Source organism: Aethalodelphis obliquidens, unplaced genomic scaffold (genome assembly GCF_003676395.1).
Source record: "Aethalodelphis obliquidens isolate GAN/ISIS:26980383/991018 unplaced genomic scaffold, ASM367639v1 scaffold14, whole genome shotgun sequence".
NCBI lineage: Eukaryota > Metazoa > Chordata > Mammalia > Artiodactyla > Delphinidae > Aethalodelphis > Aethalodelphis obliquidens.
In genome coordinates this window covers 39,288,761-39,304,530 of record NW_020837958.1, presented here as the reverse complement: position 1 = coordinate 39,304,530, position 15,770 = coordinate 39,288,761, and the positions used below count along the sequence as shown (strand labels likewise).

Genomic DNA, 15,770 nt, shown 5'->3' with positions numbered 1-15,770 from the left:
CCCTTCCTCATCTGTCTTCCCTTTACTTGTCTCTAGCTTAGTTAGCAAACTCCCAAGACACCAGTAGACTAAGTCCGCTACTCTACCCTGTACCAAGCCAGTCAGTAAGGCCTGAAAGACTATTTGGCCAAGAAACTCTGGGGAAGAAAACAAGAGCCATGCAAGAGGAAAAGTTTCTCATGCAGTTATTTACTAAACATTATTGACCTGTATTGGGTACAGATGAAACCAATATAGTTCCTGCCCACGGGGGAAGAAGTCTTAAGAAACAACACTCCGGACTTCCCTGGTGGCACAGTGGTTAAGAATCTGCCTGCCAATGCAGGGGACACGGGTTCAATCCCTGGTCTGGGAAGATCCCACATGCTGCGGAGCAACTAAGCCCGTGCGCCACAACTACTGAGCCTGCACTCTAGAGCCCGTGAGCCACAACTACTGAAGCCCGTACGCCTAGAGCCCGTGCTCCTCAACAAGAGAAGCCACTGCAATGAGAAGCCCGCGCACCGCAATGAAGAGTAGCCCCTGCTCGCCGCAACTAGAGAAAGCCCACGCACAGCCGTGAAGACCCAACACAGCCAAAGCTAAATAAAATAAAATAAAATAAATAAATAAAAAAAGAACACTCCTTGTTTCTTCATGCAATAAACACTTGCTGCTGCCCTACTGTGAGTGAAGCCCTGAGAACACACAGATAAACTAATTAGGGTTCCTTTTACACATCCAACGTATTTAAATAAGCATCCACCCTCTGCTGCCGTGGGAATGGATGCAGTTCTCACCTCGCCCGCACTGCTTGTCTCCAGGCCCGCGCACGTTCTCTTTCCCCACAGCCCTCTCCCTGCCCGTGCTGCCCCTTCACCTGGCCGGCTCCTACTCCTCCATCAGGTCTCAGCTCAGTCGTCACTTTCTGGGAGAAGTGAACCTTTCCCTGGTCCCCAAATCAGGGTGAGGATCTGTTCCTAAACATTCTCACAACAGCCTCTGTTCCCCTCCTTTCCACCTTAACAGTTACCACACTGGCTTGTAACGACTTGGCTACTTGCCCGCCTCCCTCACTAGATTATGAACCCGGAGAGGCCAGGGCCTGTATTTGTCTTATTCACCACAGGATCCCACTGGCACATGGTAGGAGCTTAATCCGTTTTTATTCAATAGTAACTACTGGGCCTTGTTCTGGGCACCGGGGACAAGGAGGTGAATAGGCCATGGTCCCTGCCCTTGAGGGGTTCAAAGTTCAGGGGAGGGGACGGGGGGCGGACCCAGGAAGAGATCTCCTGCAGTGCCCCACAGCGATGGTATCACAGAGGTCTGAAGAGAGCTGTGAGAACTCACTCCCCCGGTTAGGGAAGGCTTCACAGAGGAGGTAATATTTGTCCTGGGCCACAAAGGCGAGCCTGCCTTCAAAAGGGTGTGGAAGGGCTTCCTAGGTGGACAGAACCATGAGTAAAAAAGCACATGCTTGTATCCAGGGAACGGAGAAGGGTATGACATGGCAGGGTCACCTGGCTAATGGGGTCCAGCTCCCGAGACCCTCCATCCCCAGGTCAGGCCCTGGGCCCCGGGCTGATAAGGAGCAGGTTGATAATTTGGAGCCCCTTCACATCAATATTCTTGAAATAGTTGTCCAATATATACTTGGTGGAGGGAAGGGGGAAGCAGATTTCGATCATCCCCTCCCAATAACCAGCTTCTCAAGGTGTTACTCACTTTGAGTTTATCAGCCAACTGGGATCAGTGGCACAGGCTCCATGGCAGCTGAGTCTGCATCAGCCAGAAGTTCTTTTTATTTTCACGTAAGATCTCTGTACTTCAGCAGACTAAACGTCTACATTTTATCCATTTCATGCCTTTCATATCTTAGTTCTCCCACCCCATGGATAGTTTCCCCCTACAACCATACCTGCAACCCAGCTCTGACCTGGACGGAGGAGGCGCCTCACCCTGCCCTGGCTCCCTACCACCTCCTTCAGGCTTCCTGTGGTTTGAGTGTAAGGAAGTGTGGATCGAGGGCCTGTGCAGTTACCTCCTGGACTGGTGGAACATCCTGGACACGGTCGTCTTGTCCCTGTACCTGGCGGCCTTCGTGCTCCTGGCCGGGCTGGCCTACAGGCGCTGCCGGGATGCCCCGGACGGGGCTGCCTGCCGCTACTTCACCTCGGCTGGTGAGTGCCTCCTAGCTCAGCCCTGAGTCCCCCAGTCCCCTCCCTTCCTTGGTTCTCGGCCTCAGCCCCCCAAACCCGTTCCACCTGCACAGAGCGGAGTGAGTGGCGCACGGAAGACCACGAGTTCCTAGCTGAGGTGTTCTTTGCTTCACCCGCCTGGCCTACGTCCTGCCGGCCCATGAGTCGCTGGGCATCCTGCAGATTTCCATTGGCAGGATGATGGACGACATGATCTGGTGCGTACTGCCCCTGCTCGAGCATCTTCCCCTCCGATGGACCCCACTTGATCTCCTTCTGAAGCTCCCAGCTCTAGTTAGCACAGGGATTCTTATCCTGGGTTGCTTGTACAGGCTCCAGAGACCTCGGAAACCCTGAAAATAAAGGCAAATTTCGGATGTAAATGTAAAGGTACATTTCTCTGCAGAGAGGGTCTATAACTTTCATCTAATTCTCAAAGAGGCCCATGACTCCAAAGATCAGGAACCACCAATGGCAGTAAGAGCCCTTGGCTGGCATTCCAGTCCCAGTTCCTTTGTTGTCTCCATGGCCCTCTCTGGGGCTCGGTTTTCCCATCTTTGTGGTGAGGCACTGGACTCAGGGGTCCCTTTGGATGGTTTCCACTGTACAACTGCTTTTGGAATTCATGGAATTATCTGGTCTTCCTGGTAATTATCATCAAATCATTTACAGCCTACCTGGCCTTTCACCCTAATCAGAGCCCATTTTTCGTGCCTGCTTCCCTGGGAAAACCCTGCCTGAGGTGGGACAGGCATGGGTGCCCTTGATGGGAAAAGCCCTGGTTACATCTGTGAACATCTTCAGCTCAGCTCAGCTTGGAGAACTTGCCATCCCACCCCTGAGACTCTCCTAGCCTTCCGTGTTGCCAGCCAACTCAACTCACATGTGGCTTTCACTCCACTGGTGATAAATCCTGTCCAGTAGGACTCTGTGACTCTCCCTCATCCTTGTACCACATCTCAGCATCTCGGTCCCTCCCTGGGAGCCTGACCCATGCCCAGCTTTGACTGTTTCAACCCAGAATCCTTTATTCTGGAGGGAGAGCTTCTGCTTCAGCACCCTTTAAATCCCTTCTCATTTCCCACCCCTTAATTTCTCTCTTCTTAATAATAACCACACTGAATCCTTGTCAAGTAGAGGCTGAGACTGGGAGCCATCACCCCCATCTCTCTTCCCAGAGCCTGACTTCTCCCAGGGAAGAGACCTGCTCTGACCCTCCCCCATCCCACCCCCTGCCAGGTTCATGTTCATTCTCACGATTATCCTGACCACCTTCCTCTGCGGCCTCAACAACATCTACGTGCCTTACCAGGAGACAGAGCGGCTGGGCAAGTACTCAGGGGCAGAGGCAGGATGGGCAGGTGGGATTCTGGGACCGTGAACTTGGAGCTTAGTAATCACCTCTTCCTCATGATCAGATTCAACTTAAGCAATTTTGGCAAGAACGCAACCTAATTGATGATGTGTACTTTCCATCATATCACATCAGAAGGCTCACAATGTCAGTTTAGCCCATTGGTGAGGCCCATTGGTCTAGCAAACCTCTCCATTGAAAAGGAGATACCCTTGTGGTAATGAAAAGAGATGCTGAGACTGTGTGCCTAGACCACTTTCTTGCAACTTTGCTCTGAGTGGATTTATCATCCACAAATGATTTTTGTTTAATTAATTTTTGCCTGCGTTGGGTCTTCATTGTGGCGCACAGGCTTCTCATTGCAGTGGCTTCTCTTGTTGCAGGGCTCAGGCTCTAGGTGCGTGGGCTTCAGTAGCTGTGGCTCGCAGGCTCTGTAGTTGTGGCGCACAGGCTTAGTTGCTCTGCGGCATGTGGGATCTTCCTGGACCAGGAATCGAACCCACGTGCCCTGCACTGGCAGACAGACTCTTAACCACTGCGCCACCAGGGAAGTCCCTTTACAGATGATTTTTACCTGCATCAGTTATTATAACAGTGGTTTCAAGATGCTGATTTTCTATTGCTGTCATTCCCTGTACATTTCTTTGCTGGCATTCTGCCATAAAGAAGTGCTTCCTTCTCCACTCTTTTTGAATATCACTATGGATTCAAAGATTTTTTAAAAATATAATAATCCATTACAGTCATTATTCTTTTTTTGTTAATTAATTAATTAATTTGTTTTTATATTTGGCTGTGTTGGGTCTTCGTTGCTGTGCGCGGACTTTCCCCAGTTGCGGTGACTGGGGGCTACTCTTCGTTGCAGTGTGCGGACCTTTCGTTGTCGTGGCTTCTCTTGTTGCAGAGCACGGGCTCTAGGCATGCGGGCTTCAGAAGTTGTGGCATGCGGGCTCAGTAGTTGTGGCTCGCGGGCTCAGTAGTTGTGGCTTGCGGGCTCTAGAGCTCAGGCTCAGTAGTTGTGGCACATGGGCTTAGTTGCTCCGCGGCATGTGGGATCTTCCCAGGCCAGGGTTTGAACCCGTGTCCCCTGCGTTGGCGAATTCTTAACCACTGTACCGCCAGGGAAGCCCCATTATTCTTTTTGATACTCAGTTCTCCCTAAATATGGCCAATAACTAATTCCTTGTTCATTCACTCACTCATTCATTGTTCACTCATTCATTCATTCATTCACTCACTTTTTAAATTCATTCACTTTCTTAGTCATTCATTCATTGCTGTTTGAGTTCACACCCATTTATGACACCTTCTTTGTAGTAGGTCCTGTCCCTGGCACTGGAAGCACAGACAGAAGTGAACCAGACTCAGTCTCCTGGAGAAGATAGCCACGTGCACAAATAAACTCAGTTTGAGATGATGAGTGATGTGAGGAAGGAGGGCTTATGCTGAGGGTAACCAGAAGGGAAAGCCCCTTCCTCTGTCTTGATGATCAGGGAAGACTTCATAGAGAAGGGAACTCTGGACTCCACCTACAAAGGTTGTAAACTTCAGAGAAGGTACAGAGCATTCTGGGCAGAAGGGGGCACATACTAAGGCAAGGAGGTATGTTTGGAGAATAGCAAGACTTCCTCCATGGTTGGTGCATAGAGGGGATTTTGAGAGGGGAGGCTGGAGAGGGTAGAGGGGCCAGGTCACGGAGCTCATGAAGGTCCTGCTGAGAAGCCTGGCTTGCCCAGCAGACCAGGGAGCTCCGGATGGCCTCCCAAGCAATCGTTCAATCATGAATTCTTCCTGAGTGCAACTACATGATGGTTTTATTGTTGAACCTGAAGGACCCATGGTTGGGCCTGTGGATGTTGGTCAAGTCTTTCTCATGGTTCCAAAGTAAATGGAGGCTTTATTCAGACCAATCCTCTTACCAAGAATCCTTGTTCCCATCCTGGCTTCAAGATGTTGAGGAAGTCTGCTGACACAGTTGAAATCATGAATCTTAGTGCCAGGGACAGGAACTAGTCCTTCCAGCCTGCTTCATGGGTCCTGGTGTCATTCCACGGCAGCACAGGCAGGCTGAGCCCCCTGCTCATTTATGGGAGACAGCTAATTAAGTCAAAAGTATTTTTGCTAAAAACCTCAGGTACGTTGCATGGTGGGCATTTGGACTGAGAGTAGTCAGGAGCATTTAAAGTTTGACAAGCAGAAGTACAGCACATCAGATCAGCATTTAGAAAGAACACCTTCAGTGCAGTGTGGAGGATGGAAGGACAAGAGAGGGACTGGGGCCAGAGACCCGCTGTGGAGACCGTTGCAGTCATCTAGGCTTGAACTGAAGCAGCATGGGTGGCTGCTTCTGTGGTCCAATCACCATCCTCTCTCACCCAGACCATGGCAACAGCTTCTTGACTGGTCTCCGTGCCCCCACTCTCTCATCTGCTTCTCTTCCACTCTCCTCACAGCAGCCAGTGTGATCTTATCAAAAGTAATTCAGGGGTCACCCCTCTGCTCAGAATTCTTCATAGCTTCCTAAGGCTCCTAGGCTATAGTGAGGATCTTTGTTTTTATCCTACAGGGCCCTGCATAACCTGGTTGGTCCCTGCTTCCCTCTCACGAGCTTCTCTCTCCTTTGCCCTCTGAGACGAGCTATGCTGGCCATCTCTCAGTTCCTCAAATGCCCCCCAGACTCCCCTACCTTGGGCACGCTTCACATCTCCTTCCCTTCCCCCTGGTTGATTCCCTCAGCCTTCAGAGCTCAGCTTGAATGTTTTTTGAGGAAGTTTTCCCCAGCTCCCAGACTAGGCCATAACATCCTGTGCTGCTGCTTCATAGCACTTGCCACAATTTAGGGATGTTTGTAGAGTTGGTGTCCATCTCACCCCCGCTCCCCACCCAGAACATAACGTCCTTGAAGACACGGACTGTGCTTGTCTTGTTCACGGCTGTATCCTTAGCACCTGTTCCTGGCACTGCTATACGCTCAGTAAATTCTGGCGGGAGATCAGAAATGACAAGCGGTCCAATGGGCTTCGTGGAAGCACAGCGCCTTTGCCTGGGTCCTGAGGGCGAGGAGGAGTGGGTCTGGGTGGCGCTCTGGCTCATCTCCCACCCCTCACATCCTACTCTTCAGCCCCCCATGCCAGTTTCAACAAGACCTTCCAGTTTCTGTTCTGGACGATGTTCGGCACGGAGGAGCACAGTGTGGTTGACATGCCCCAGTTTCTGGTGCCGGAACTGGTGGGCCAGGCCCTCTACGGTATCTTTACCATCGTCCTGGTCATTGCGCTGCTCAACATGCTCATTGCCATGATCACCAGCTCCTTCCAGGAGACTGAGGTGCATGAACTGAGGGTGGCTCAGGCCAGAGGGAAGAAGAGAGAAAGGAATGGAGGGGAATAGCATGCAAGGAGTGGAGACATTTGGGTTCCGGCTCTGCCTCCACTACTGCCTTGTTTTGTGACTGGGGACAAGTTTTCCTCTTTAGGCCTCACTTTCCTCATCTGTAGATTGAGGGTCTTAATGATGTTATTATTTTCTCCAGATACAAGTCTAGTGCTCTTTCCACCTTATGATGGGGAGGAAGGATGTGTTGTGGAAAAGTAGGTGGGAACGTGAGAAGGGAGAGGGAAGGAGATGGATGGGTTAGGGTTTGTGACTGGAGAATAGTCCGGATGGAACTGGATGTCAGAAGCATGAAAGGTGGTGGGGAGGAAGAGGGGAAGGGGGGTACAGGCAGGGGAAATGTGGGTGATAGGTGGAGGTGCAGATAAGAATGGGGAGAAGAAAGAGGTTGGAGAAGAGACATGAGCGCTGGGGGGAAATGGGGCAGACTGAGTGGGCAGGAGGGCTAGGCACCAAAGTGGTCCTTGCAGAGCCCCTGCCTCCTAACCCCCAGGACGCTGCTGACGTGGAGTGGAAGTTTGCTTGCTCCAAGCTCTACCTGTCCTACTTCCGAGAGGGCCTGACGCTGCCCGTGCCCTTCAGCATCCTGCCCTCCCCCAAGGCTACCTTCTACCTTCTCAGGTGATGACCTCAGAGCTCTCCCAACCCCCCAGCACTCAGCACCCCTATCCCAGCTCCTGCCCCATTAGCCTAGACCCTGTCCTCTAACTACCCCCCTCCCTTCACCTCAATTTCTCAGGAGAATTTTCCTCTTCATTTGCTGTTGCTGCTCCTGCTGCAAAGCCAAGAAGCCAGCCTCTCCCCCAATCCCCACCTTTGTGAGCACCTCCTCTGCCTGCTGCGGGTCTTCCTCACACCGGGTCTTCAGCTGTATTGCCTATACCGTCCATTTGTCTGAACACCCCTGGCTTGTCTGTCTTTCCTTGTATGTTTCCCAGAAAGCCTGCTCCCAATTCCTGCTCTCTCGTATGGCTTGCCTTTCCCTCCTCCTGGCTTTGGCCATTTCCTAAATTTCCAATCCTGTGTCACCCGGCTCGAACAGAAGTTCATGCCACCCTCCTCCCAAGCTGCCAATACCCCATAAGCTTTAGGCAAAACTTTTTGCCCTAAACTGGGTCAAGGTATCGTTGAACGTTTTTCAAAGTAACGTGTTAAGAAGCCAAGGGGAGACTGCCCCACAAACTGGAAATTAGAAGGTGGCTGAGGCCTGAGAGAGGAGGGCAGGCCTCCAAGGCACTAACTTACCTCTCATTATCTGCTCCCTAACTCAGTCTGGCTTGGCATGGGACCCCTTACTAATTCAGATAGCATTACTGCCAGGTCTGTAGGGGGTCCTATCTGTTCCCCTTAAAACATGTTACCTAAAAAAAAAAAAAAAAACATGTTACCTGAGGGTCTCTCTAAGACAGGGCCTTCAGGTCAGCTCTGCGAGGCCACAGGCCAACTCTGAAGCTCTGAGGCCCCTGGATCCCCAGGTGAGGAAGGCCTTCCCTTATCTGATTGGTCAACAGTTTGTTTAACAAACACTTGTCAAAGCACACCAATTCTGGAAATAAAGATATGCAGCACGGTGGTCCTTTGAGGTGCTGACAGTCTAGAGCATCAGAAGGAAATGGACTGTAATTGTGCATGATGACAAACCTATGATAGAAAGAAGCACAGGGGGCTATTGGAGCAGGGACGAGAGGCCCCAGACCCAGCCTCAGGGGTCAGGGAGCTTCCCGGAGACCTTGAGGGCAGAGTAGAATCCTGAAGGATAAACAGGAGGTTGATGGGCAGGTACGGTGGAGAAGGGAGTTCTAGGCACAGGAAACAGCATGTGCAAAAGCATGGAGAAAACATGACATTTACAAGAAACTAAATGCCAGGGGTTCCCAGTTCCCACCATCCTAGCTCCAGGCTATCCTGCATGGTACCTCTTACACCCTAATGCATCTCAAACTCCACATTCTGGAACTATCACCCTTTCACCCTGACCACTTCCTGGCCCTGTCCAGGTTGCCAGGTGATGCATATTTGCAGACCCCATGTCAGGGCTGCTTCCCCTCTAGGGTGCAACTCAGCATCTTCACCTGAAGTTGTATTCAGTTCTCTGGGCCTGTGCTGGGAGTCACTGAGTCCTGATGGATCCCACTATACCAGCCAGCTGGGGGTCTCCCCCACCCTCCACTGAACCCCCAGTGAGGTTCCACCCCTCCTCCAGCTGCCCCCCACCTCACTAGCCTGCTCTTTGGTGACCCCATCAGGTGTCTCCTCCCACCTACCCTGCACCTTAGGAAATGGCTTTTCCAAAGCTCTTATTCCTTATTTTATACAAGAAATACGCTTTATATACTCTGCAGCTGAAAAGACCCATCGTTCTCTCTCATGCTTCTGCTGTACCATCTCTGCCAATCCTGTCTCTCCTTTCAAAATATTTAAGAAAAGGCTTTGCTTTTTTACATTATAAAAGTAAATAGGCTAGGGACTTCCCTGGTGGTCCAGTGGTTAAGACTCTGCACTTCCACTGCAGAGGACATGGGTTTGATCCCTGGCCAGGGAAGTAAGATCCCACAGGCCACACGGTGAGGCCAAAAAAAAGAAAAAAAAAAAAAAAAAAGTAAATAGGCTAACCATAAAATATCTAGAGAGCTAAATAAATACAGATAAATACAAATAATTATTTCCTAAGCATTTAGAGATCCTCTACTCCATGCCAGGGAAGTACCAGCCTGGGAAGTAGGCGTTATCACCATCTCCACTTTAAATCTGGAGACCTTCAGCCTGAAGAAGTTGAGTAGCTTGCTCGAGGCACACAGCGGCGAAGTGACCGAGCTGGGATTTGAGCCTGTCTTCTGAGTCCAGCACTTTGCCTACTTCACCTCTGCTCTCTCTCTCCTTTATCTGCCCCAGATGCCCGACTTGCCCTCCTGGTACTGTCCTGAGGCCTAAAACTGGACCCAGAACTAATCATTCTAATTTGCATGATGATTTCCATCTCATATAAATGAGCTGGTCCAAGGACATGCCTCCCCACATTCCCTAGTCTCCCCTCTGCGGAATTTGAAGGACAGGGTTAACCTGCACTAACTCAACTCAAGAAAACCAAGGTTGGGTTGGTGGCGGGAGAGAGCTCAGCTCTGCCTTGCTCAGCATTTCTCTCTACCCACACTCTGCTTCTCCTCCTAACCCTCACCCACCTCCCACCCTGGTTCTCTTGCACTCAGCCATTCTACCCCTTCTGGCCTCCATCCAGACTACCTTCCAGGTCTGCATGAGGGTCTAGATGTGTGGCCTTCAGGGATAGAAAAGTCTGCACAGACTTTGCCTCCATCTTTATTGCCTGGGGGAGGATGCAGTGACTAGAGAAAAGCTGGGGGTGAAGACTCTCTCTCGCCCTCCTGTCTTCCCATCCCAGGACAATCCTGGGGCAGGGGCAGGGCCTGGGGAGGAAGAGCGTGGATCCTACTGGCTTCATGTCATCAAGGCTCTGGTACAGCGCTACATAGAGACTGCGTGGCGGGAGTTTGAGGAGACCCGTCGGAAAAGTTAGTTGCTCCCCTCCAGGCCTTTCCCATTCCTGTCCCTTGCTCAGCTGGAACACCCAGCCTCACACCCCTCCAACCAGCCTGCAGTTCTCTATGTGGCCCCCCTCCGACCCACCCTTGGAAGCCAAAACCTGCCCAGATCTTGTGGGCCCTTGCACTCAATTACCCTCGTACCTGTTTAGACATTTATTACACTCACTTGATTTAATCCTTCATTCCCACCTTCATTCTTGTGTTCATTTATTCTCTCATTCACTCCCTTTCCCATTCACTCATTCACCTTATTCATCATTCATTCATTCACTCATTCAACCAGGGTTCATTGCTAGGTCCCCTTTGTTCCCAGCAGGGACACACAGGAAGCTTTCAGTCTGCTGAGGAAGAGAAACCATCTCGCTAGGCAGAAAGTGCTTAGAAAAAGAGACACAAATTGCAGTGAGAGCCCAAAGAAGAGAAAGAGTCTATCATTTTGAGAGGCTCATGGGAAGGTAGAAGGATAGAGTACCAGAAGCTGGAGAAAGAGGAGGTGGAATCAGAACTGGGCTCTGAGGGTGGGTATGAGCTGGACAGGTGTAGATGGGGAAGAAGGCAGAGGGGGCGGATGTACAAATCTCTACCCATTAGAAAATTTCTCATTCTATGACTCCTGACCCCTTCTCTGGTCCATAAGACTTTCCTTCTTGGTATCTTCTAGACTCACCACCACCCCAGCCCTGCTGATTCATCTGCGCCTGACTCGGCCTGCCCACCTGACCCACATGCCATAAGCCAGTCCCTCACTTCCTCCAGTTCTCCTGCCTAGGACCCCCGGCATAAATGTCCCCCGGGGTTGTGCTGAGGGTAGAAGTGGTCCAGGGCAGGCTCATCTTCTGAGTGACCTCCCCGTCACTACTGCCACGCCCCACCCCTCCCCAAGACCTGGGCAACAGACTGACAGAGCTGACCAAGACAGTATCTCGACTGCAAAGCGAGGTAGCCGGTGTGCAGCGGACTCTGGTGGAGGGAAGGCTGCGCCGGCCACCAGACGGTGCCAGCATCCTCTGTTGCTCCATCAGCCGAGTGTGCAACAGCTTCCAGAACCTGGGCCCTCCCATCCCTGAGAACCCAGAGCTGACAGTGCCAGGGACTGTGGGGACCCAGGTGTCTTCAAGATGCAGGCAGGGCCAGGACTCCAGCATCTGGAGAGTCGGGCCCCTCCTCCCCAGCTCACGTGCTAGGGCACAGGGAGCAAGAATCAGAGGGGGCTGGGGACGTGCCCCAGGAGGAAGACCTGGGAACCAAGGAGGGGTCCTGATGCAGTGGGAGGGTCCCGCCTTCTGGTGCTGAGTAGAACACCCCAGATGGGTGAGGGTGGGTCTCAGTAGGAGCCCGTGCTGCTTTCCTTGCCTCAATAAAGCCTCTGTTCTGGATGTCAGATGCCTCCAGAGTGTGTGAGAATCTCTGTCTCTTGATGTTTTGAGATCCCCAAGCCCAAAATGAACCCTGTGGGAGCAGGGCAGAGAGAAATGGCTTGCTCTGGGGTCCCAGATATCTGGGGCTTAGGATCCTACTTTGAGTTCCTTCAGATGTTTGGTGGAAAGGGTTCTGGACTAGGAGGTAAGGGTCCTGGTTTCAGCACTACCTCTCTGACCTTCAGCAAGTTGCTTCCTTCTTTGGCTCTGCATTCCTCATCTGACAAGTGGCCTAGGAAGCCATCTGTCCCCCTTCCTGCCTTCAGGGCTGTTGTGAGGAACCTCTGTCTATTAAAGCGTCTGGGTTTGCAGGTTACAGTGTGTGACAAGGGTCTGCACTGAGACCATGTCTAAAAGTGATCAAAAAGTCATTCTTTTTAGTCCCTCAGTCCCTGAGTCCCATATGGCCAGAGCAGGGCAGATGGTCTAGTCTCATGGAACAAACCAATCATGAAATTTGAGGTCACCACACTGCAACACTGTTTAATCCAGTGGCTGTCACAGTACTACCCTTGCTTGTCCCCTGGAGTCCCTACCACGTAGCGGGGATCCCTCCACCCTACCATGGCCTCAGATCCGCCAACATCCTGGCCGGGGAGATGGCTGCTAGGTCTGGGTCCGAAACCATGTTCTGGCTTCTCCAGGCTCTTCAAAGCCTCCCATCTTCATATGGATGTCATCATTTCCCAGGACTCCTACGTGGCAGGCACTGAACTTTCAGAGCCCAGCTCCTGAGAGCTGGAACTCCTAAGAGGCCAAGGGCAGGGCCTTCCAGGAGAGCAGAGAGAAGGCCCCCTTGGAGAGTGAGTCGGCCTGTCCTCCTGCTGGAGAGAGAGGAAAAGGTGGTGAAGGGTCAGCAGGGCCAGGGGGAGTCAAAGCAGCTGAGGGAGGGGCAGGAGGGTGACTCACTTGGCACAGACTCACATCTCGGCCTCTTCTTCGCTGCAACAGACAGCACAGTGAGGCCTCCATGCAGACAGACCCTCACACCCCAAACTTCCCTTCTCACCAGTCCCTGGCACGGCCATTCCCAATCTCAATCTAGCTTTCCCTTGTCCTAAATACAAACTTCTGACTTCCCTTCCTCCTTCTTCTTCCAGGAAATCTTCCCAGATTGCCTTTCCATCCCTGCTACCATCCTGGCCCCATTCTGTCCCTGCCTCAGCACTTGGGAATAGCGCATGGGTTACGCTATTACGCCCAGGGCCTCCTGAGATCTGAAGCAGCACTCCTGTCACTTTCCTCTGCTTATTGCCCCCCCCTAACCAGGTTCTTTTGGCCTTTTAGACTGTATAGCAGAAGGAAACGTTCAAGGACCTTTATAGCATCATCTGAGAATATTCACAGATCCAGAAAACACTTATAGGGCCTTCTCTGAGCTGGCAAAACCTGAGTCACAGAGAAAAATAACTCCAGCTAACTTCCAGCCCTCAACTTCCCCATTAATCACGTGGGTCTCCTGAAGGCCCTGGGGACTGAAATAAATCAGGGACATCCTGCCAGTCCTGCTTCCCTCATGCATGGCTCACCACCCAGATAGGCGCAGTTAAAGTGGCTGCACATCTGATTATTGCTGGAGAGAGTCACCAGGTTCCGGGCTCCATCCTGGGAGAAACTGGTGACCAAGAAGACTTCATGCGGGGGGATCAGCACCTCACGCTCCTTGGGAAAGACAGACAGGGCCTGGATCGGGGCCCCAAAGCAAGTCCTTAGAGAGAAGAAGGTGGCATTACCAAATCTGCGGGCCACTGCCTCATCCAGGGAGCTGGAGGTAAACTGGCCTAAGCGGACAGAGACCCCCAGCTCCTTGGGTTCAAATCGAATGGCGCCCACGCCTCGGAACACCACCTGCCCAGGTTCCCTGCTGCAGTCCCTACTGCCCCGCAGCAGCTGCAGGGCCTGGGTCAGGTAGAAATGCAGGGCCTTGAAGGGGAAGTGCTGCATGTAGAACTCCCTGGAGTCACCGCCTGTCCGCACAGCCTGGTTCAGCTCCCGGTATAAAGGGTTGGATGAGTTGGTGTAGACCATGACGGCGATTCCGTGCTGGGTTTTGAAGCCAGGAGGCAGGCTGAGCCCTGGACACCTTTGCTCCCAGGCCTTCTGGGCTGTCTCCCAGGACTCCCGCAGCCTGGTATGGTTAGCCATCTCCTCCGCTAGCAGATGGACTGCCTTCTCCTCCATCTCCTCCGAGCAGCCCACATAGGCATCATCGAAGGTGTCTGGAGCCAGGCTCAGGTTCTGGATGGAAACATTCTGGGCCTATAGAGGTAAGGAAGAGAGGGGCCACACAGGAAAGGGTGTAAGTTCAGGGTACTGGGCAGAGGTTCTGGCGGCAGATCAGTTCAGAAACACAGAATCTCATTTCTATGCCCAAATATCTGGGGTGTGAAATTTGGCAAGAGCTCAAGGGCTTAAATAACAGGCACTGGAGCCAGACAGACATGGGTTCAAATCCTGGCTTCACCACCTATGGGCTGTGAGATCTTGGGCGAGTCTCTTAACTTTTCTGGACCTCAGGTTCTCCACCTATAAATTGAGGATACTTCCAACCCCACAGGGTTATTGTAAGGATAGCATATAGATCCTCACTTGTGTACTAACTAAGAGGGGTCATTTATCATTAGAGAGGTTCCTGCACTCAGTGGGACGTGGGGCTGGAAGACTTCCAAGCACCGTTCTGGCTCTAAGGCTCAGTATGCAGGTGACATACAAACGTATGGCCAGTCTCCAACTACCTGACCCCATCCCCATCCTCAGGCTCTTTCCCCCTCACACAGGTGCTAGACACCACAGCAAGTCACTGGCAGCTCTGAGGCTCTGAGTCCTCTCCTGCTCAAGAAGCCCTCATCCTCAAACCTGGGGGTGGGGACTGGGAGGAGGTCAAGCCCTGGTGTGGGAGGGGCTGCGGGAGGGCAGTACACAGGTAGCCCAAAGGAGTTTGTTAGGCTGGGCCTGTGGTGGGAGATGGGAAGTGACAGGAGAAAGATGCAGGCAATCCCAAGGGAGGACCATAGAAGGAAGGAGGATCACAGCAGGACCAATGGGTGGAGGTTGGGTTCTGGGAGATGGAATGGGAAGTTGGGGCTCCCTATAGGGATGGAAGTTCCTGAGAGGAAGAGGATTGAGAGGAATGGCATCATAGAGAAGCGTCCCTGGGAAGGCTCTTTGAGGAGTCAGGCCCCAGGTCCACCCCAACTGTTCCCTTTGTGGCAGCAAATGGTTCCCCCCAGTTACCTGCCAGGGGGCGTAAATGCGGATGCCGCTGAGGGTGTGGATGCCAAGGCAGCTAAGGGCGATCAACAGAGCCACCAACATCATTCCTCTGGGAGACTTGGAGAGTGAGATCCCGCTGAGGGTGGGACCAGCGACGGTGGAGTCTTGGCTTCGATGGGCTGGGGGACAGAAAGTTGGGAGAGTTTCTTCTACAGTGTGAGGGGTCCCTGGTCTAGGACTTGGCCCGGCGGGGCGCGGGCGGTGCCCAGAGCAGTCCTAAGTGTGTGGGCGGGTCTTGGATTTTATCCTCCACCCACCCCACCCCACCCCCCCACCCCCCGCCTCCACCCCAGCACAACCCCAGTCTCAGCTCCCCCACCTCCCAGCTGCCCGGGTGCTCAGCGCCCTCTGCTCGGGAATGCTAAAGGGAGAGCGGTAATTTGGCTCCGCTTGGAGAAGGGAGGGGACGGGGAGCCGGGGACTCACCTGGAGGTGGCGGAGGCGGAGAGCGGGAAGGGGCACTGAAGGTTCCTGGCGGCGGGGACTGAAGTCTGCGGAGGCGCCGCGCTGCCCCCTGTCCCCGGAGACCCGCGGATCAACGAAGTCCCGCGGCTAATTATAGCGCCACTGGCGGTAACCTGACACCTCTCTT

General features: G+C 52.7%; 1 protein-coding gene across 3 annotated transcripts; it reads right to left on the bottom strand.

Annotated features, from left to right (window-relative positions):
* Positions 1 to 12,512: 12,512 nt before the first annotated feature.
* Positions 12,513 to 15,263, bottom strand: ART5 (ADP-ribosyltransferase 5). Of its 3 annotated transcripts, none has more exons than XM_027115716.1 (4): positions 15,140 to 15,263; positions 13,435 to 14,158; positions 12,815 to 12,847; positions 12,513 to 12,729 (listed from the first exon to the last, which is right to left on the bottom strand). In XM_027115716.1, exons 1-4 carry the CDS (start codon positions 15,221 to 15,223, stop codon positions 12,653 to 12,655), a joined length of 918 nt encoding a protein of 305 aa, XP_026971517.1. In that variant the 5' UTR covers positions 15,224 to 15,263; the 3' UTR covers positions 12,513 to 12,652. The 3 variants fall into 3 exon arrangements, with proteins under 3 accessions (XP_026971517.1, XP_026971519.1, XP_026971518.1); XM_027115718.1 differs by having other exon boundaries at positions 13,639 to 14,164; positions 15,152 to 15,263; XM_027115717.1 differs by lacking the exons at positions 12,513 to 12,729; positions 12,815 to 12,847 and having other exon boundaries at positions 13,391 to 14,164; positions 15,152 to 15,263.
* Positions 15,264 to 15,770: the final 507 nt, after the last annotated feature.